Genomic DNA, 25205 nt, shown 5'->3' on the forward strand with positions numbered 1-25205 from the left:
TGGGGGGGTGTCGAGGTGGTTGTGGGGGGGTGTCGAGGTGGTAGTGGGGGGTGTCGAGGTGGTAGTGGGGGGGTGTCGAGGTGGTAGTGGGGGGGTGATGGAGGTGGTAGTGGTGGGGTGTCGAGGTGGTAGTGGGGGGGTGTGGAGGTGGTAGTGGGGGGGTGTCGAGGTGGTAGTGGGGGGGTGTGGAGGTGCTGGAGTGGGGGTGGAGGTGGTGGAGACAGCAATTTTAAATCTTTCAACTGAAGGCTAGCACAATGTATGAATTTTGCTGTCATAACAAAACACTGTCAATTGGATAATTTAACACTGCTCAGATTTACTTCCTAAAGATTTGTGTGTCATTCCATCTCACCTACAGCGAATTATATGAAGTGTAGTGTCTGCGTTAGAGACACCATAGAAGTGTTGGATGGTAAGGCAGTTTGTGATGATGGACTGTGTGTGTGAGAGTTTGTCAGTTTTTATTAAACAAAATATCTGTTGCATTTATACCTATTACCTTGTGTCAGTTTACGTTTTGCAATGTTTGAGAGTGATGCTTGTGTGTTCTACTTTTAGTTTAATGGTATGGTGATAATTATCGAGGATATTATTGAATTCTTCTAACTCTGCTTCTGTATGGGTCCAAACAGCTGATACATCAACCCAAATACAGATGGTAATGTTCCTGCATCACCCAATAAAGGCGATGGTGAGATTGGAAAAGGATCCCCTGAAAATCAAAAAGTAATCTCAAGAACAGACTTCAAAAAACAGAAAATATTTTGATCCCAGCCACCTACCCACTAGACATGAATCCAACACGTACACAGTTAGCCAGTGCTCCCAGTGAGAACGAAGACGATTGCTTTAATTCTTTGTCTGCCAGCTGTGAGTGGCTGCTATTGCTTCACCCTCAATATGGAAATCCTGTAATTACTGTACAGTGTGCTGGAGAAATCATCTGCTTTTACTGGGAGAGGCTGTAGCTGTTTCGATGGGGATGTGTATGTTGTAGTTTATACAGGCTGCTGAAGTAGACTCTGTAAATAGACTATTTGTCTGTTTGCCATGGTGTACCTTGCCTCTCATCTATTAGCTGACAGTCCCCATACAGGCAAATTACACATCTGCAGCACTTCATACACACAAATTTAACCAGAGTGTACACACACACACACACACATACACTTCAACCTTTGATGTGAAAAAGTATGAAATCACAACAGGAGACTGACTGCTTCTCACCACCGCTGTCTGCAGGATTTTCTTGTTATCCCTGTTCAGCTCAAAAGATTCCTGGAAATCCAGATTAGTTGATGCGAGTGAGATGGTGAGATTGACCCCTCCCACAAAGGAGAGGATGGCATATTCCGACAGGGCTTGGAGAGCGACACATGTGTCCTGGAGAGAATCACAAACCATCAGTTCTGCTGATGTCTCTGTCACACTTGGTTCAGAGAGTTCACAATTACAACGTATCTGAGGACTCAGTATTACCTGGCTGGTGGAGTTTGGGGAGGGGGGGGGTGGTTTATGGAGACATACATAACTGATCGTACATTATCCACTCATTACTCGACTGGCAGTGTTTACCTGTGTGGAAGAGAACCCTCCCAACGTGTTACGTTGCTGTGAGAGCCATTTAACAACGGGAAGAGCAGAGGCTACATCACCGAGGGAGGTGTAGGTGAGGAGAGCGTAGGCAGTCATCTCCACTTCAGCTGATACAACTACACAGGAGAGACAGGTGACAAGCTCATAACACAATCAGTACAGCTTTTCTGTTTTCAAACTCTTGACAAAGACAAACTCTTGGCAAAGACAAAGTAATGGCAAAACTAGTATGCTTTTGTGCTGTGCGTCTGTGTGAGAGTGTGTGTTTGTCTGTGTCTGTCTGTCTGTGAGAATGTGTCTGTGAGTGAGTGTGTGTCTTCGAGAGAGTGCGTGTCTGAGCGAGAGAGTGCATGTCTGAGAGAGAGTGTGTGTATGTCTGCGAGAGTGTGTGTCTGTGAGAGAGTGTGCGTGTTTGCAAGTGTGTCTGAGAGAGTGTATGTGTGTGTGTGTCTGTCTGTGAGAATGTGTGTGTGTCTGTGAGAGAGTGAGCATGTGCCTGTGAGTGTGCATGTGTCTAGGAGTGTTTGTGTTTGTGTCTGTGAGTGTGTGTGTGTGTGTGTGTGTGCGCGCCTGTGAGAGTGCATGTGCCTGGAAGAGAGAGAGAGTATGTGTGTGTGTGTGTGTGTGTGTGTCTGAGTGTGTGCATATGTCTTGGAGAGTGTGTGTGTCTGGGAGTGTTTGTGTCTGTGAGAGAGTGGGTGTGTCTGTGTGTGCATGTGCCTGTGAGAATGTGCGTGTGCCTGTGAGAGTGTGTGGGGTGGGAGGTACAATACAGAGGAAGGTGCTGCATGGCAATGTTTGCTCCAACTCATCAAGTGTAAGACTGTTACATTTATTTCAGCTCCACATTAAACAATATGTTTCCAGCTCATATGATCTATCTATATAATCAGCCTCCCTTTCCCCACATGTAACAAAGGCCTCTCTCCTAAAATGTAGACCCTTTTGTAAGGGTGCAACCTTTCCTTCATGTTAATGAAAGGTTTGACATACACAGTTCGGTTTTGACTGTATATCATGTGAACAGTTAACTGCACAGTTATATTGGATACTTATCCTGATATTGTAGTGGTGGGAATGAGGGGGCCAGATGGAGCTCATTGAGTATTACTTCCCTGTTTGGGGTTGTTAACCTGGGTCGATCGGGGAGTCCTGGCTGACAGATATAAACAGGAGGCAAAAATGAGGACTGCAGATGCTGGCAATCAGAGTCGAGGGTGTGGTGCTGGAAAAGCACAGCAGGCCAGGCAGCATCAGAGATATAAACAGGAGTCTCAGAGATTTTCACGATTCTCGGGACTGGCTCTGAGTTAGCTAGTGTGGAGTCCATGTATTGTGCATGTGTAAAGAAAGGATGACTCCTATGCAGTTAGTTCAGACATACAAGTCTCCAGCGGCCACACAGAATACAGAATAAGGTAGTGGGCTGGAGCTGTGTCCCTTACCTGATTGTGAGAGGCCATCACTAAAACCCATGAAGGTGTCTTCATCAGTGACTGTTGTACCCGTCAGACTCCAATGTGTAAAGCCATCTAGAATTCAGATGGAAAGTTAGTCCAAATGCTGTACATTTCTATATTCGATGTTCCAAATGCATTGTAATTTCAAATATTTAGTTGAAGAAGATTTACATTCCCTACAGTGCAGAAACAGGCCCTTCGGCCCAACAAGTCCACACTGACCCTCCAAAGAGCAACACACCCCGACTAGTGCATCTAACACTATGGGCAATTTAGCATGGCCAATTCACCTAACCAGCACATCTTTGGACTGTGGGAGGAAACCGGAGCACCCAGAGAAAACCCACGCAGACACAGGGAGAATGTGCAAACTCCACACAGACAGTTGCCCGAAACGGGAATTGAACCCGGGTCCCTGGCGTTGTGAGGAAGCAGTGCTAACCGCTGAGCCACCATGCCACCCAATTTTTTAAAAACATATTTGACCCAAATCTATATTTGTAATGCATATGGTAACACAGGCATGGATTTACTCAGCAGACATATGGGGAAAAAGCAGGGAGTGACAGTAGATTAAAGACACCTTTCAAAGAGTTGGTACTTATTCAAATGGGCTCTTCCTATGCTGTAAAAGATTCTACATTAATTCTCGTGTTTAACAATGATATTAATCATTCTAAGGTCACAAAGTAATCAACCAGTCACAAACTATGGATGAAATAACACATGTTACACAAAACACTATTCCAGAGACTCTCCTGGAGGATTTCACAGGAGCCATGTTCAATTCACTGAGATCACTTCACACAGAGACAGCTACAAAGCCATCAAATATATTCTTTAGATCGGTATTTAATCACATCTCAATAACCCAATAATCAATCACATCTGACACACTCACAAGATACTTTGACTGTTACAGGTGACCACAAGAGCCAGTTGTGCACAGCAAGATCCCAAAAGCAGTACATTTATATCTAGTTACACTTTTTTGTTGCTGTTAACAATCAAGAGTGCAACTTGAATCTATAATCAGACACCTTTATTCTTCAAGTAATTTTGATAATTCTCTGCAAACTCAGCACCCAAACATCTCCAGCATCTTATCCTGAAACACAGGACTGTTACAATGCAGGAGGTGGCCATTTGGCCCATCATACCCACACTGGCTTGTTAAGTGAGCATCCTTACTCAGAGCCAATCTCCAGCCTATTCCCAAAAGGCTTGGTTTCTACGTTTATCCAAACAATCACCCAGTGTCCATGCCTGGAAACCCCATTGAACCTGCCCACACCACAGTTTCAGGTGGTACATTTCACACACTCGTTCCATACTGGTTACATTTCACACCCTCACTACTCACTGAATACATTTCACACCTTCACTACCCACTGGGGACATTTCACACCCTCACTGCACACTGGGGACATTTCACACCCTCACTACACACTGGGGACATTTCACACCCTCACTACACACTGGGGACATTTCACACCCTCACTACACACTGGGTACATTTCACACCCTCACTACACACTGGATACATTTCACACCCTCACTACACACTGGGTACATTTCACACCCTCACTACTCACTGGGGACATTTCACAGCCTCACTACTCACTGGGGACATTTCACACCCTCACTACACACTGGGGACATTTCACAGCCTCACTACTCTCAGTGTACATTTCACAGCCTCACTACTCACTGGGTACATTTCACAGCCTCACTACTCACTGGGGACATTTCACACCCTCACTACACACTGGGTACATTTCACACCCTCACTACTCACTGGGTACATTTCACACCCTCATTACACACTGGGTACATTTTACACCCTCACTACTCACTGGATACATTTCACACCCTCACTACACACTGGGTACATTTCACACCCTCACTACACACTGGGTACATTTCACACCCTCACTACACACTGGGTACATTTCACACCCTCACTACACACTGGGTACATTTCACACCTTCACTACCCACTGGGTACATTTCACACCTTCACTACACACTGGGTACATTTCACAGCCTCACTACACACTGGGTACATTTCACAGCCTCACTACTCACTGAATACATTTCACACCTTCACTACCCACTGGGGACAGTTCACACCCTCACTACCCACTGGGTACATTTCACACCCTCACTACTCACTGGGTACATTTCACACCCTCACTACACACTGGATACATTTCACACCCTCACTACTCACTGGGTACATTTCACACCCTCACTACACACTGGATACATTTCACACCCTCACTACTCACTGGGTACATTTCACACCCTCACTACTCACTGGGTACATTTTACACCCTCACTACTCACTGGGTACATTTCACACCCTCACTACTCATTGGGTACATTTCACACCCTCACTACTCACTGGGTACATTTCACACCCTCACTACTCACTGAATACATTTCACACCTTCACTACCCACTGGGGACAGTTCACACTCTCACTACACACTGGGTACATAGAACATTGAACAATACAGCACAGAACAGGCCCTTTGGCCCACGATGTTGTGCCAAACATTCGTCCTAGCTTAAGCACCCATCCATGTACCTATCCAATTGCCGCTTAAAGGTCGCCAATGATTCTGACTCTGCCACTCCCACAGCAGCGCATTCCATGCCCCATCACTCTCTGGGTAAAGAACCTACCCCTGACATCCCCCCATACCTTCCACCCTTCACCTTAAATTTATGTCCCCTTGTAACACTCTGTTGTACCCAGGGAAAAAGTCTCTGACTGTCTACTCTATCTATTCCTCTGATCATCTTATAAACCTCTATTAAGTCAACCCTCATCCTTTGCCGTTCCAATGAGAAAAGGCCTAGCACTCTCAACCTATCCTCGTACGACCTATTCTCCATTCCAGGCAACATCCTGGTAAATCTTCTCTGTACCCTCTCCAAAGCTTCCACATCTTTCCTAAAGTGAGGCGACCAGAACTGCACACAGTACTCCAAATGTGGCCTTACCAAGGTCCTGTACAGCTGCAACATCACTTCACGACTCTTGAATTCAATCCCTCTGCTAATGAACGCTAATACGCCAGAGGCCTTCTTACAAGCTCTATCCACCTGAGTGGCAACTTTCAAAGATCTATGAACATAGACCCCAAGATCCCTCTGCTCCTCCACCTTACTAAGAACCCTACTGTTAACCCTATATTCTGCATTCTTATTTGTCCTTCCAAAATGGACAACCTCACACTTGACAGGGTTCAACTCCATCTGCCACTCCTCAGCCCAGCTCTGCATCATATCTAAGTCTCTTTGCAGCCGACAATAGCCCTCCTCACAATCCACAACTCCACCAATCTTCGTATCATCTGCAAATTTACTGACCCACCCTTCGACTCTCTCTTCCAAGTCATTAATAAAAATTACAAACAGCAGAGGACCCAGTCTGATCCCTGCGGAACTCCACTTGTAACTTGGCTCCAGGCTGAATATTTACCATCTACCACCACTCTCTGACTTCAACCGGTTAGCCAGTTTTCTACCAACTGGCCAAATTTCCCTCTATCCCATGCCTTCTGACTTTCCGCATAAGCCTACCATGGGGAACCTTATCAAATGCCTTACTAAAATCCATGTACACTACATCCACTGCTCTACCCTCATCCACATGCTTGGTCACCTCCTCAAAGAATTCAATAAGACTTGTAAGGCAAGACCTACCCCTCACAAATCCGTGCTGGCTGTCCCTAATCAAGCAGTGTCTTTCCAGATACTCATAAATCCTATCCCTCAGAACCCTTTCCTTTACTTTGCCTACCACCGAAGTAAGACTAACTGGCCTGTAATTCCTGGGGTTATCCCTATTCCCTCTTTTGAACAGGGGCACAAAATTCGCCACTCTCCAGTCCCTTGGTACCACCCCAGTTGACAGTGAAGACGAAAAGATAATTGCCAACGGCTCTGCAATTTCCTCTCTTGCTTCCCACATAATCCTAGGATATATCCTGTCAGGCCTGGGAGACTTGTCTATCCTCAAGTTGTTCAAAATGCCCAACACATCTTCCTTCCTAACAAGTATCTCCTCTAGCTTACCAGTCCATTTCACACTCTTCTCTTCAACAATACGGTCCCTCTCGTTTGGAAATACTGAAGAAAAGTACTCATTCAAGACCTCTCCTATCTCTTCCGACTCAATACACAGTCTTCCACTACTGTCCTTGATCGGACCTACCCTCGTTCTCGTCATTCGCATGTTTCTCACATACGCATAAAAGGCCTTGGGGTTAACCTTGATCCTATCCACCAAAGATTCTTCATGCCCTCGCTTTTAGCTCTCATAATCCCTTCCTTCAGCTCCCTTCTGGCTATCCTGTATCCCTCCAACACTCTGTCTGAACCTTGTTTCCTCAACCTTATGTAAGCCTCCTTCTTCCAATTTACAAGATATTTCACAGCCTCACTACACACTGGGTACATTTCACACCCTCATTACACACTGGGTACATTTCACACCCTCACTACACACGGGGTACATTTCACACCCTCATTACACACTGGGTACATTTCACACCCTCACTACACACGGGGTACATTTCACACCCTCATTACACACTGGGTACATTTCACACCCTCATTACAGACTGGGTACATTTCACACCCTCACTACACACGGGGTACATTTCACACCCTCATTACAGACTGGGTACATTTCACACCCTCATTACAGACTGGGTACATTTCACACCCTCACTACACACTGGGTACATTTGACACCCTCATTACAGACTGGGTACATTTCACACCCTCACTACACACGGGGTACATTTCACACCCTCACTACACACTGGGTACATTTCACACCCTCACTACTCACTGGGTACATTTCACACCCTCATTACACACTGGGTACATTTCACACCCTCATTACACACGGGGTACATTTCACACCCTCATTACAGACTGGGTACATTTCACACCCTCATTACAGACTGGGTACATTTCACACCCTCACTACACACTGGGTACATTTGACACCCTCATTACAGACTGGGTACATTTCACACCCTCACTACACACGGGGTACATTTCACACCCTCACTACACACTGGGTACATTTCACACCCTCACTACTCACTGGGTACATTTCACACCCTCATTACACACTGGGTACATTTCACACCCTCATTACACACGGGGTACATTTCACACCCTCATTACACACTGGGTACATTTCACAGCCTCACTACTCACTGGGTACATTTCACACCCTCATTACACACTGGGTACATTTCACACCCTCATTACAGACTGGGTACATTTCACACCCTCACTACACACGGGGTACATTTCACACCCTCATTACACACTGGGTACATTTCACACCCTCACTACACACAGTTCATTTCACACCCTCACTACACAAGATACTTTTCACGACCTCACTGCTCACTGGGTACATTTCACACACTCGCTACACATTGGGTATATTTCAAAACCTCATGACTCACTGGGTACATTTCACACCTTCACTATTCACGGGGTACATTCCACATCCCTCACTACAGACGGGGTACATTTCACACCCTCACTACACACGGTATTTTTCACAACTGCACTACACACTGGGTAAATGTCACACCTGCACGACACACTGGGTACATTTCACACCCTCACTACTCACTGAGTACATTTCACACACTCAAAACACACTGGGTACATTTCACATCATTACCACACAGTGGGTAGATTTCACACCCTCACTATACACTGGGTACATTTCACACCCTCCCTACACACTGGGTACATTTCACACCCTCAACACCCACGAGGTACATTTAACACCCTCACGATACACTAGGCACATTACACACCCTCACTACACACTGGGCACATTTAACGCCCTCAGTACACACTGGGCACATTTCGCACCCTCACTACACACTGGGTACATTTCACACCCACACTACTCACTGGGTACAATTCACACCATTACTACACACTAGGCACATTTCACACCCTCGCTACATACCGGGTACATTTCACACCCACACTCCTCACTGGGTACAATTCACACCCTCATTACAGACTGGGTACATTTCACACCCTCACTACACACGGGGTACATTTGACACCCTCATTACAGACTGGGTACATTTCACACCCTCACTACACACGGGGTACATTTCACACCCTCACTACACACTGGGTACATTTCACACCCTCACTACTCACTGGGTACATTTCACACCCTCATTACACACTGGGTACATTTCACACCCTCATTACACACGGGGTACATTTCACACCCTCATTACAGACTGGGTACATTTCACACCCTCATTACAGACTGGGTACATTTCACACCCTCACTACACACTGGGTACATTTGACACCCTCATTACAGACTGGGTACATTTCACACCCTCACTACACACGGGGTACATTTCACACCCTCACTACACACTGGGTACATTTCACACCCTCACTACTCACTGGGTACATTTGACACCCTCATTACAGACTGGGTACATTTCACACCCTCACTACACACGGGGTACATTTCACACCCTCACTACACACTGGGTACATTTCACACCCTCACTACTCACTGGGTACATTTCACACCCTCATTACACACTGGGTACATTTCACACCCTCATTACACACGGGGTACATTTCACACCCTCACTACACACTGGGTACATTTCACACCCTCACTACTCACTGGGTACATTTCACACCCTCATTACACACTGGGTACATTTCACACCCTCATTACACACGGGGTACATTTCACACCCTCACTACTCACTGGGTACATTTCACACCCTCACTACTCACTGGGTACATTTCACACCCTCATTACACACTGGGTACATTTCACAGCCTCACTACTCACTGGGTACATTTCACACCCTCATTACACACTGGGTACATTTCACACCCTCATTACAGACTGGGTACATTTCACACCCTCACTACACACGGGGTACATTTCACACCCTCATTACACACTGGGTACATTTCACACCCTCACTACACACAGTTCATTTCACACCCTCACTACACAAGATACTTTTCACGACCTCACTGCTCACTGGGTACATTTCACACACTCGCTACACATTGGGTATATTTCAAAACCTCACGACTCACTGGGTACATTTCACACCTTCACTATTCACGGGGTACATTCCACATCCCTCACTACAGACGGGGTACATTTCACACCCTCACTACACACGGTATTTTTCACAACTGCACTACACACTGGGTAAATGTCACACCTGCACGACACACTGGGTACATTTCACACCCTCACTACTCACTGAGTACATTTCACACACTCAAAACACACTGGGTACATTTCACATCATTACCACACAGTGGGTAGATTTCACACCCTCACTATACACTGGGTACATTTCACACCCTCATTACACACTGGGTACATTTCACACCCTCAACACCCACGAGGTACATTTAACACCCTCACTACACATTGGGTACATTTCACACCCTCATTATACACTGAGTATATTTCACACCCTCACTACACACAGTTCATTTCACACCCTCACTACACAAGATACTTTTCACGACCTCACTGCTCACTGGGTACATTTCACACACTCGCTACACATTGGGTATATTTCAAAACCTCACGACTCACTGGGTACATTTCACACCTTCACTATTCACGGGGTACATTCCACATCCCTCACTACAGACGGGGTACATTTCACACCCTCACTACACACGGTATTTTTCACAACTGCACTACACACTGGGTAAATGTCACACCTGCACGACACACTGGGTACATTTCACACCCTCACTACTCACTGAGTACATTTCACACACTCAAAACACACTGGGTACATTTCACATCATTACCACACAGTGGGTAGATTTCACACCCTCACTATACACTGGGTACATTTCACACCCTCCCTACACACTGGGTACATTTCACACCCTCAACACCCACGAGGTACATTTAACACCCTCACGATACACTAGGCACATTACACACCCTCACTACACACTGGGCACATTTAACGCCCTCAGTACACACTGGGCACATTTCGCACCCTCACTACACACTGGGTACATTTCACACCCACACTACTCACTGGGTACAATTCACACCATTACTACACACTAGGCACATTTCACACCCTCGCTACATACCGGGTACATTTCACACCCACACTCCTCACTGGGTACAATTCACACCATAACTACACACTGGGTACATTACACACCTTCACTACACACGGTACATTTCACACCCTCACTACTCACTGGGTTCATTTCACACCCTCACTACACACTGGCACATTTCACTCCCTCACTATTCACTGGGTACATTTCACACCCTTGCTACACATTGGGTATATTTCACACCCTCACGACTCACCGGGTGCATTTCACACCCTCACTACCCACTGGTAACATTTCACAGACTCGCTACGCACAGTGTACATTTCACACCTTCACTACCCACTGGATATATTTCACACCCTCACTATACACTGGGTACATTTCACACCCTCACTACTCACTGGGTACATTTCTCACCTGCACTGCACACTGGGTACATTTCACACCCCCACAACACACTGGGTACACTTCACAACTCATTACACACTGGGCACATTTCACACCCCCACTACACACTAGGCACATTTCGCACCCTCACTACACACTGGGTACATTTTACACCCTCACTACACACTGGGTACATTTTACACCCTCACTACTCACTGGGTACATTACACAGCCTCACTACACACTGGGTACATTTCACACCCTCACTACACACTGGGTACATTTTACACCCTCACTACACACTGGGTACATTTCACACCCTCACTACACACTGGATACATTTCACAGCCTCACTACACACTGGGTACATTTCACACCCTCACTACTCACAGGATACATTTCACAGCCTCACTTCTCATTGGATACATTACACAGCCTCACTACACACTGGATACATTTCACAGCCTCACTTCTCACTGGATACATTACACAGCCTCACTACACACTGGATACATTTCACAGCCTCACTACACACTGGATACATTTCACAGCCTCACTTCTCACTGGATACATTACACAGCCTCACCACACACTGGATACATTTCACAGCCTCACTTCTCACTGGATACATTACACAGCCTCACTACACACTGGATACATTTCACACCCTCACTTCTCACTGGATACATTACACAGCCTCACTACACACTGGATACATTTCACAGCCTCACTTCTCACTGGATACATTTCACAGCCTTACTACACACTGGGTACATTTCACATATTCAATACACACTGGGTACATTTCACATCCTCGCTACACACTGGGTACATTTCACACACTCGCAATACACAGGGTATATTTCACACTCTCGGCACTCGCTGGGTTCATTTCACACCCTCACTACCCACTGGTAACATTTCACACCCTCAGTACCCACTGGTAACATTTCACACCCTCACTACCCACTGGTAACATTTCACACCCTCACTACCCACTGGTAACATTTCACACCATCACTAATCACTGGGTACATTTCACACCATTACTACACACTGGGTACATTTCACACCCTCACTACTCACTGGCTACACTTCACAGCCTCAGTACTCACTGGGTACATTTCACACCCTCGCTCCACACGGGGTATATTTCTCACCCACACTGCTCACTGGGTACAATTCACACCATTACTACACACTGGGTACATTTCACACCCTCACTACACACCGGGTACATTACACACCTTCACTACTCACTGGTTACATTTCACTGCTTCATTACACACTGGGTACATTTCACACTACACACGAGGCGCATTTCGCACCCTGACTACACACTGGGTACATTTCACAACCACACGACTCATTGGGTACAATTCACACCATTACTACACACTGGATACATTTCACACCCTCACTACTCACTGGATACATTTCACAGCCTCACTATACACTGGATACATTTCAAACCCTCACTACTCACTGGATACATTTCACAGCCTCACTACACACTGGATACATTTCACATATTCAATACACACTGGGTACATTTCACATCCTCGCTACACATGGGGTACATTCCACACCCTTGCTAACCATGGGTGTATTTTCCACCCTCACTACACACTGGGTACATTTCACACCTGCACTGCACACTGGGTACATTACACACCCTCACTACACACTGGGCACATTTCACACCCTCACTACACACCGGGTACATTTCACACCCACACTACTCACTGGGTACAATTCACACCATTACTACACACTGGGTACATTTCACACCCTCACTACACGCAGCGTACACTTCGCAGCGTCGCTACACACTGGGTACACTTCACAACTCATTACACACTGGGCACATTTCACACCCTCACTACACGCTAGGTACATTTCGCACCTGCAATACTCACTGGGTACATTTCTCAGCTGCACTACTCATTGGATACATTTCACAGCCTCACTATATTCTGGGCACATTTCACACCCTCGCTACACACTGGGTACATTCCACACCCTCGCTAACCATGGGTGTATTTCACATCCTCACTATACACTGGGTACATTTCACACCCTTGCTAACCATGGGTGTATTTCACACCCTCACTATACACTGGGTACATTTTACACCCTCACTACACACTGGATACATTTCACACCCTCATTACACACTGTGTACATTTCACACCCTTACTACACACTGGGTTCATTTCACATGCTCAATACACACTGGGGACATTTCACAGACTCACTGCTCACTGGGTACATTTCACACCCGCACTACACACTGGGTGCATTACGCACCCTCACTACACAGTGTGTACATTTCACACGCTCATGACACACGTTACTTTTCACACCCGCACTACACACTGGGTACATTTCACACCCTCACTACTCACTGGTTACAATTCACACCATTAGTACACAATGGGTACATTTCACAGCCACACTACACACAGTACATTTCACATCCTCACTACATACGTACATTTCATATGCTTGCTACACATTGGGGACATTTCACACCCTCACTATTCACTGGGTACATTTCATACCCTCACTACACAGTGGGTACATTTCACATCCCCGCTACTCACTGGGTACATTTCAAACCCTCATTACACGCTGGGTAATTTCACAGACTCGCTACACACAGGGTAGATTTCACATCTTCACTACACATGGTACATTTCACACCCTCACTACACACTGGGTCCAGTTCACACCCTCACTACACATTGGGTACATTTCGCACCATTACCACTCCCTGGGTACATTTCACTCCCTCACTACACACTGGGTACATTTCACACACTTACTACTTACTGGGTACATTTCACACCCTCACTATACACTGGGTACATTTCACACCCTCACTACACACTGGGTACATTTCACACACTTACTACTTACTGGGTACATTTCACACCCTCACTATACACTGGGTACATTTCACACCCTCACTACACACTAGGGACATTTCAAACCCACACTACACACTGGGTACATTTCACACCCTCGCTACACGCAGTGTACACTTCGCAGCGTCGCTACACACTGGGTACACTTCACAACTCATTACACACTGGGTACATTTCACACCCCCACTACACACTGGGCACATTTCACACCCCCACTTCACACTAGGCACATTTCGTACCCTCACTACACACTGGATACAATTCAAACCCTAACAACACACTGGGTACATTTCTCAGCTGCACTACTCATTGAATACATTGCACAGCCTCACTACTCACTGGATACATTTCACATCCTCGCTACACACTGGGTACATTTCACATATTCAATACACACTGGGTACATTTCACATCCTCGCTACACACTGGGTACATTTCACAGCCTCACTACACACTGGGTACATTTCACATATTCAATACACACTGGGTACATTTCACATCCTCGCTACACACTGGGTACATTTCACACACTCGCAATACACAGGGTATATTTCACACTCTCGGCACTTGCTGGGTTCATTTCACACCCTCACTACCCACTGGTAACATTTCACACCCTCAGTACCCACTGGTAACATTTCACACCCTCAGTACCCACTGCGTACATTTCACACCATCACTAATCACTGGGTACATTTCACATCCTCACTACTCACTGGGTTCATTTAACACCCTCACAATACACTGGGTACATTTCACACCCTCGCTCCACACGGGGTACATTTCTCACCCACACTGCTCACTGGGTACAATTCACACCATTACTACACACTGGCTACATTTCACACCCGCACTACACACTGGGTACATTTCACACCCTCACTACACACCGGGTACATTTCACACCCTCACTACACACCGGGTACATTACACACCTTCACTACTCACTGGTTACATTTCACTGCTTCATTACACACTGGGTACATTTCACACTACACACGAGGCACATTTCGCACCCTGACTACACACTGGGTACATTTCACACCCTCACTACACGCAGCGTACACTTCGCAGCGTCGCTACACACTGGGTACACTTCACAACTCATTACACACTGGGCACATTTCACACCCTCACTACACGCTAGGTACATTTCGCACCTGCAATACTCACTGGGTACATTTCTCAGCTGCACTACTCATTGGATACATTTCACAGCCTCACTATATTCTGGGCACATTTCACACCCTCGCTACACACTGGGTACATTCCACACCCTCGCTAACCATGGGTGTATTTCACATCCTCACTATACACTGGGTACATTTCACACCCTTGCTAACCATGGGTGTATTTCACACCCTCACTATACACTGGGTACATTTTACACCCTCACTACACACTGGATACATTTCACACCCTCATTACACACTGTGTACATTTCACACCCTTACTACACACTGGGTTCATTTCACATGCTCAATACACACTGGGGACATTTCACAGACTCACTGCTCACTGGGTACATTTCACACCCGCACTACACACTGGGTGCATTACGCACCCTCACTACACAGTGTGTACATTTCACACGCTCATGACACACGTTACTTTTCACACCCGCACTACACACTGGGTACATTTCACACCCTCACTACTCACTGGTTACAATTCACACCATTAGTACACAATGGGTACATTTCACAGCCACACTACACACAGTACATTTCACATCCTCACTACATACGTACATTTCATATGCTTGCTACACATTGGGGACATTTCACACCCTCACTATTCACTGGGTACATTTCATACCCTCACTACACAGTGGGTACATTTCACATCCCCGCTACTCACTGGGTACATTTCAAACCCTCATTACACGCTGGGTAATTTCACAGACTCGCTACACACAGGGTAGATTTCACATCTTCACTACACATGGTACATTTCACACCCTCACTACACACTGGGTCCAGTTCACACCCTCACTACACATTGGGTACATTTCGCACCATTACCACTCCCTGGGTACATTTCACTCCCTCACTACACACTGGGTACATTTCACACACTTACTACTTACTGGGTACATTTCACACCCTCACTATACACTGGGTACATTTCACACCCTCACTACACACTGGGTACATTTCACACACTTACTACTTACTGGGTACATTTCACACCCTCACTATACACTGGGTACATTTCACACCCTCACTACACACTAGGGACATTTCAAACCCACACTACACACTGGGTACATTTCACACCCTCGCTACACGCAGTGTACACTTCGCAGCGTCGCTACACACTGGGTACACTTCACAACTCATTACACACTGGGTACATTTCACACCCCCACTACACACTGGGCACATTTCACACCCCCACTTCACACTAGGCACATTTCGTACCCTCACTACACACTGGATACAATTCAAACCCTAACAACACACTGGGTACATTTCTCAGCTGCACTACTCATTGAATACATTGCACAGCCTCACTACTCACTGGATACATTTCACATCCTCGCTACACACTGGGTACATTTCACATATTCAATACACACTGGGTACATTTCACATCCTCGCTACACACTGGGTACATTTCACAGCCTCACTACACACTGGGTACATTTCACATATTCAATACACACTGGGTACATTTCACATCCTCGCTACACACTGGGTACATTTCACACACTCGCAATACACAGGGTATATTTCACACTCTCGGCACTTGCTGGGTTCATTTCACACCCTCACTACCCACTGGTAACATTTCACACCCTCAGTACCCACTGGTAACATTTCACACCCTCAGTACCCACTGCGTACATTTCACACCATCACTAATCACTGGGTACATTTCACATCCTCACTACTCACTGGGTTCATTTAACACCCTCACAATACACTGGGTACATTTCACACCCTCGCTCCACACGGGGTACATTTCTCACCCACACTGCTCACTGGGTACAATTCACACCATTACTACACACTGGCTACATTTCACACCCGCACTACACACTGGGTACATTTCACACCCTCACTACACACCGGGTACATTTCACACCCTCACTACACACCGGGTACATTACACACCTTCACTACTCACTGGTTACATTTCACTGCTTCATTACACACTGGGTACATTTCACACTACACACGAGGCACATTTCGCACCCTGACTACACACTGGGTACATTTCACACCCTCACTACTCACTGGGTACATTTCACACCCTCACTACTCACTGGGCACATTTCACACCCTCACTACTCACTGGATACATTTCACATCCTCGCTACACACTGAGTACATTTCACACCCTCGCAACATACTGTGTATATTTCACACTCTCGACACTCACTGGGTACATTTCACACCCTCACTACACACTGGTAACATTTCACACCCTCACTACTCACTGGGTACATTTCACACCCTCACTACACACTGGGTACATTTCACACCCTCACTACACACTGGTAACATTTCACACCCTCACTACTCACTGGGTACATTTCACACCCTCACTACTCACTGGGTACATTTTACACCCTCACTACTCACTGGGTACATTTCACACCCTCACTACACACTGGGCACATTTCACACCCTCACTACTCACTGGGTACATTTCACACCCTCACTACTCACTGGGTACATTTCACACCCTCACTACACACTGGGTACATTTCACACCCTCACTACTCACTGGGTACATTTCACACCCTCACTACTCACTGGGTACATTTCACACCCTCATTACACACGGTATATTTCACACCCTCACTGCTCACTGGATACATTTCACAGCCTCACTACACACACTGGGTACATTTCACATATTCAATACACACTGGGTACATTTCACACCCTCACTACTCACTGGATACATTTCACAGCCTCACTACACACACTGGGTACATTTCACATATTCAATACACACTGGGTACATTTCACACCCTCACTACACACACTGGGTACATTTCACACCCTCACTACACACTGGGTACATTTCACACCCTCACTACTCACTGGATACATTTCACAGCCTCACTACACACTGGGTACATTTCACATATTCAATACACACTGGGTACATTTCACACCCTCACTACACACACTGGGTACATTTCACACCCTCACTACACACTGGGTACATTTCACACCCTCACTACTCACTGGATACATTTCACACCCTCGCTACACACTGGGTACATTCCACACCCTCGCTAACCATGGGTGTATTTCACATCCTCACTATACACTGGGTACATTTCACACCCTTGCTAACCATGGGTGTATTTCACACCCTCACTACACACTGGGTACATTTCACATCCTCACTACACACTGGGAACATTTCACACCCTCATTACACACTGGGTACATTACACACCCTCACTACACACTGGGCACATTACACAACCTCACTACACACTGGGCACATTTCACACACTTACTACTCACTGGGTACATATCAGACCCGCACTACACACTAGGTACATTTCACAGCCTGACTACTCGTTGGGGACATTTCACATCCTCACTACCCACTGGGTACATTTCACATCCTCGCTACACACTGGGTACCTTTCAAACCCACATTACACGCTGGGTACATTTCACAGACTCGCGACACACAGGGCAGATTTCACATCTTCACTACACATGGTACATTTCACACCCTCACTACACACTGGGTCCAGTTCACACCCTCACTACACACTGGGTACATTTCGCACCCTCACTATACACTGGGTACATTTCACACCCTCACTACACACTGGGTCCAGTTCATACCCTCACTACACATTGGGTACATTTCACACCATTACCACTCACTGGGTACATTTCACTCCCTCACTACACACTGGGTACATTTCACACACTTACTACTTACTGGGTACATTTCACACCCTCACTATACACTGGGTACATTTCACACCCTCACTATACACTGGGTACATTTTACACCCTCACTACTCACTGGGTACATTTCACACCCTCACTACTCACTGGGTATATTTCACACCCTCATTACACGCTGGGTACATTTCACAGACGCGCTACACACTGGGTACATTACAATCCTTCATTATATACAGTACATTTCACACCCTTACTACTCACTGGTTACATTTCACTGCCTCACAACACACTGGGTAGATTTTACACCCCTACTACACACTGGGTACATTTCACACCCTCACAACACACTGGATACATTTCACATCCTCGCTACACACTGGGTACATTTCAAACCCTCATTACACGCTGGGTACATTTCACACCATTACCACTCACTGGGTACATTTCACACACTTACTACTCACTGGGTACATATCAGACCCGCACTACACACTGGGTACATTTCACATGCTCGCTACACACTGGGTACATTTCACACCCTCATTACACACTGGGTACATTTCACAGACTCGCTACACACAGGGTAGATTTCACATCTTCACTACACTGGGTACATTTCACACCCTCACTACCCACTGGGTACATTTCACACCCTCACTACACACTGGGTACCTTTCACACCCTCACTACACACTGGGTACATTTCACACCCTCACTACACAATGGGTACATTTCGCACCCGCACTATTCACTGGGTACATTTCACACACTCACTACACACTGGGTACATTTCACACCCTCGCTACTCATTGGGCATGTTACACTCCCTCACTATTCACTGGGTACATTTCACTCACTCATTACACGCTGGGTACATTTCACGGACCCGCTACACAAAGGGTAGATTTCACATCTTCACTACACATGGTACATTTCACACCCTCACTACACACTGGGTACAGTTCACACCCTCACTACACATTGGGTACATTTCACACCATTACCACACACTGGGTACATTTCACTCCCTCACTACACACTGGGTATATTTCACACCCTCACTGCACACTGGGTACATTTCACACCCTCACTACACACTGGGCACATTTCACACCCTCGCTACACACTGGGTACATTTCTCACCCTTGCTAACCATGGGTGTATTTCACACCCTCACTACACACTGGGTACAGTTCACACCCTCACTATACACTGGGAACATTTCACAACCTCAGTACACACAAGGCAGATTTCGCACCCTCACTACACACTGGGTACATTTTACACCCACACGACTCACTGGGTACAATTCACACCATTACTACACACTGGGTACATTTCACACCCACACGACTCACTGGGTACATTTCAAGCCCTCACTACACACTGTACATTTCACACCCTCGCTGCTCAGTGGGTACATTTCACACCCTCACTACACACTGGGTACGTTACACACACTTACTATTCACTGGGTACATTTCACATCCTCGCTACACACTGGGTACATTCAAACCCTCATTACATGCTGGGTACATTTCACAGACTCGCTACACACAGGGTAGATTTCACACCCTCATTACACGCTGGGTACATTTCACAGACGCGCTACACACTGGGTACATTACACACCTTCATTACACACAGTACATTTCACACCCTTACGACTCACTTGTTATATTTCACTGCCTCACAACACACTGGGTAGATTTCACAACCCTACTACACACTGGGCACATTTCACACCCTCACAACACACTGGGTAAATTTCACACCCTCACAACACACTGGGTACATTTCTCAGCTGCACTACTCACTGGATACATTTCACATCCTCGCTACACACTGGGTACATTTCAAACCCTCATTACACGCTGGGTACATTTCACAGACTCGCTACACACAGGGTAGATTTCACATCTTCACTACACATGGTACATTTCACACCCTCACTACCCACAGGGTACATTTCACACCCACACGACTCACTGGGTACAATTCACACCATTACTACACACTGAGTACACTTCACAGCCTTGCTACACACTGGGCAGATTTCGCACCCTGACTACACACTGGGTACATTTCGTACCCTCACTACACACTGGGTACATTTCACAGCCTCGCTACACACTGGGTACATGACACACCCGTACTACATACTGGGTACATTAGACACCCACACTACACACTGGGCACATTTCACACCCTCGCTACACAATGGGCACATTTCACACCCTCGCTACACACCGGATACATTTCACACCCACATTACTCACGGGCTACATTTTACACCCTCACTACACACTGGGTACAGTTCCCACCCTCACTACACATTGGGTACATTTCACACCATTACCACTCACTGGGTACATTTTACCCCCTCACTACACACTGGGTACATTATACACCCTCACTACACACTGGGCACATTTCACACACTTACTACACACTGGGCACATTTCACACACTTACTACTCACTGGGTACATTTCACACCCTTACTACTCACTGGGTACATTTCACAGCCTGACTACACACTGGGTACATTACACACCCTCACTACACACTGGGCACATTTCACACACTTACTACTCACTGGGTACATATCAGACCCGCACTACACACTGGGTACATTTCACACCCTCACTACACACTGGGTACATTTCACAGCCTGACTACACACTGGGTACATTACACACCCTCACTACACACTGGGCACATTTCACACACTTACTACTCACTGGGTACATATCAGACCCGCACTACACACTAGGTACATTTCACAGCCTGACTACTCGTTGGGGACATTTCACATCCTCACTACTCACTGGGTACATTTCAAACCCTCATTACACGCTGGGTACATTTCACACCCTCACTACACACTGGGTACATTTCACACCCTCACTACACACTGGGTACAGTTCATACCCTCACTACACATTGGGTACATTTCACACCATTACCACTCACTGGGTACATTTCACACCCTCGCTACACACTGGGTACATTTCACACCCTCGGTAACCATGGGTATATTTCACACCCTCACTACACACTCGGTACATATCACACCCTCACTACACACTGGGTACATTTCACACACTTACTTCTCACTGGGTACATTTCACACCCTCACAACACAATGGGTACATTTCACACCCTCACTAGACACTGGGTATATTTCACACCCTCACGACTCACTGGGCACATTACAAGCCCTCACTACACACTGGGTACATTTCACACCCTCACTGCTCAGTGGGTACATTTCACATCCTCACGACACACTGGGCACATTTCACACCCTCGCTACGCACTGGACGTATTTCACACCCTCACTATACACTGGGTACATTTAACACCCTCGCTAACCATGGGCGTATTTCACACCCTCATTACATACTGGGTACATTTCAAAACTGCCTACACACTGGGTACATTACACACCCTCAAGACACACTGGGCACATTTCAGAGCCTCGCTACACACTGGCCACATTTCACACCCTCGCTACACACCGAGTACATTTCACACCCACACTACTCACTGGGTACAATTCACACTATTACTACACACTGGGTACATTTCACACCCGCACGACACTCTGGGCACATTTCACACGCGCACCACACACTTGGTACATTTCACACCGTCACTACACACTGGGTACATTTCACACCCTCACTACATACTGGGCACATTTCACACCCTCGCTACACACTGGACGTATTTCACACCCTCACTATACACTGGGTACATTTCACACCCTCACTACACACTGGGTACATTTCACACCCTCACTACACACTGGGTACATTTCACACGCGTACCACAAACTGGGTACATTTCACACCCTCACTACACACTGGGTACCTTTCACATGCGTACCACACACTGGGTACATTTCACACCGTCACTACACACTGGGTACATTTCACACCCTCACTACTAATTGGGTACATTTCACACCCTCACTACACACTGGGTACATTTCACAGGCTCACTACACACGGTATATTTCACACCCTCACTGCTCACTGGGTACATTTCACACCCTCACTACACACTAGGCACATTTCACAGCCTCACTACACACTGGGTACATTTCACACACTTACTACTCACTGGGTACATTTCACACCCTCACTACTAATTGGGTACATTTCACACCCTCACTACTCACTGGGTACATTTCACACCCTCACTACTCACTGGGTACATTTCACACCCTCACTACTCACTGGGTACATTTCACAGGCTCACTACACACGGTATATTTCACACCCTCACTGCTCACTGGGTACATTTCACACACTTGCTACACATGGGTGCATTTCACACCCTCACGACTCACTGGGTACATTTCACACCCTCGCGACACACTGGGTGTATTTCACACCCTCACGACTCACTGGGTACATTTCACACCCCCGCTAACCACGGGTGTATTTCACAGCCTCACTACTCACTGGGTATATTTCAGAGCCTCACTACACACTGGGTACATTACACACCCTCACTACACACGGTACATTTCACACCCTCACTACACACGGTACATTTCACACCCTCACTACACACGGTACATTTCAGAGCCTCACTGCACACTGGGTACATGTCACACCCTCACGACACAATGGGTACATTTCACACCCTCGCTACACACTGGGCACATTTCACACCACCACTACAGACCGGGTTCGTTTCACACCCTCAGTACTCAGTGGGTACATTTCACAGCCTCACAACACACTGGGTACATTTCCCACCCTCACTACTCACTGGGTCCATTACGCACCCTCACTACTCACTGGGTCCATTACGCACCCTCACTACTCACTGGGTACATTTCACACCCTCACTACTCACTCCGTACATTTCGCATGCTTGCTACACATAACACATTTCACACTCTCACTACTCACTGAGTACATTTCACACCCTCAATACCCACTGGGTACATTTCACAGCCTCAAAACACACTGGGTCCATTTCCCACTCTCACTACACACTGGATACATTTCACACCCTCACTACTGACTGGGTACATTTCAAACACTCGTTACACACTGCCTACGTTTCACACTCACTACTGACTGTGTACATTTCACACCCTCACTTCTCACGAGGCACATTTCACAGTCTCATCTATTCACTGGGTACATTTCACACTCACTACACACTGGGTACATTTCTCAGCTGCACTACTCACTGGGTACATTTCACACCCTCAATACTCACTGGGTACATTTCACACCCTCACTAAACACTAGGCACAACCTCGCTACACACCGGGTGTACTTCACACCCTCACTACTCACTGGGTACATTTCTCACCCTCGCAACACACCGGGTGTATCTTACACCCTTCATACTCACTGGGTACCTTTCACACCCTCACTACTCACTGGGTCCATTATGCACCCTCACTACACACTGGGCACATTTCACACCCTCACTGCTCACTGGGTACATTTAAGAGCCTCACTACACACTGGGTACATTTCGCACACTCGCCACACACCGGGTGTACTTCACACCCTTAATACTCACTGAGTACCTTTCACACCCTCACTACTCACTGCGTTCATTTCACACCGTCCCTACACACTGTGTATGTTTCACACCCTCACAACTCACTGGGAACATTTCACACCCTCACTGCACACTGGATACATTTCACACCCTCACTGCTGACTGGATACATTTCACACCCTCACTACTGACTGGGTACATTTCAAACACATGTTACACACTGCCTACATT

At 46.6% G+C, this 25205-nt stretch overlaps 1 protein-coding gene across 6 annotated transcripts in view; it reads right to left on the bottom strand.

The window, feature by feature from the left end:
• Positions 1 to 25205, bottom strand: part of cpamd8 (C3 and PZP like alpha-2-macroglobulin domain containing 8) — a 318016-nt gene that overhangs the window by 54982 nt on the left and 237829 nt on the right. For all 6 annotated transcript variants that reach the window (XM_072594464.1, XM_072594465.1, XM_072594462.1 and 3 more), the window contains 3 exons: positions 3045 to 3131; positions 1579 to 1715; positions 1231 to 1386 (listed from right to left, as the gene is read on the bottom strand). In XM_072594464.1, the coding sequence (XP_072450565.1) occupies positions 1231 to 1386; positions 1579 to 1715; positions 3045 to 3131 (380 nt within the window). The remainder of the gene's footprint in view (positions 1 to 1230; positions 1387 to 1578; positions 1716 to 3044; positions 3132 to 25205) is intronic.

Source organism: Chiloscyllium punctatum, chromosome 24 (assembly GCF_047496795.1).
Source record: "Chiloscyllium punctatum isolate Juve2018m chromosome 24, sChiPun1.3, whole genome shotgun sequence".
Lineage (NCBI taxonomy): Eukaryota > Metazoa > Chordata > Chondrichthyes > Orectolobiformes > Hemiscylliidae > Chiloscyllium > Chiloscyllium punctatum.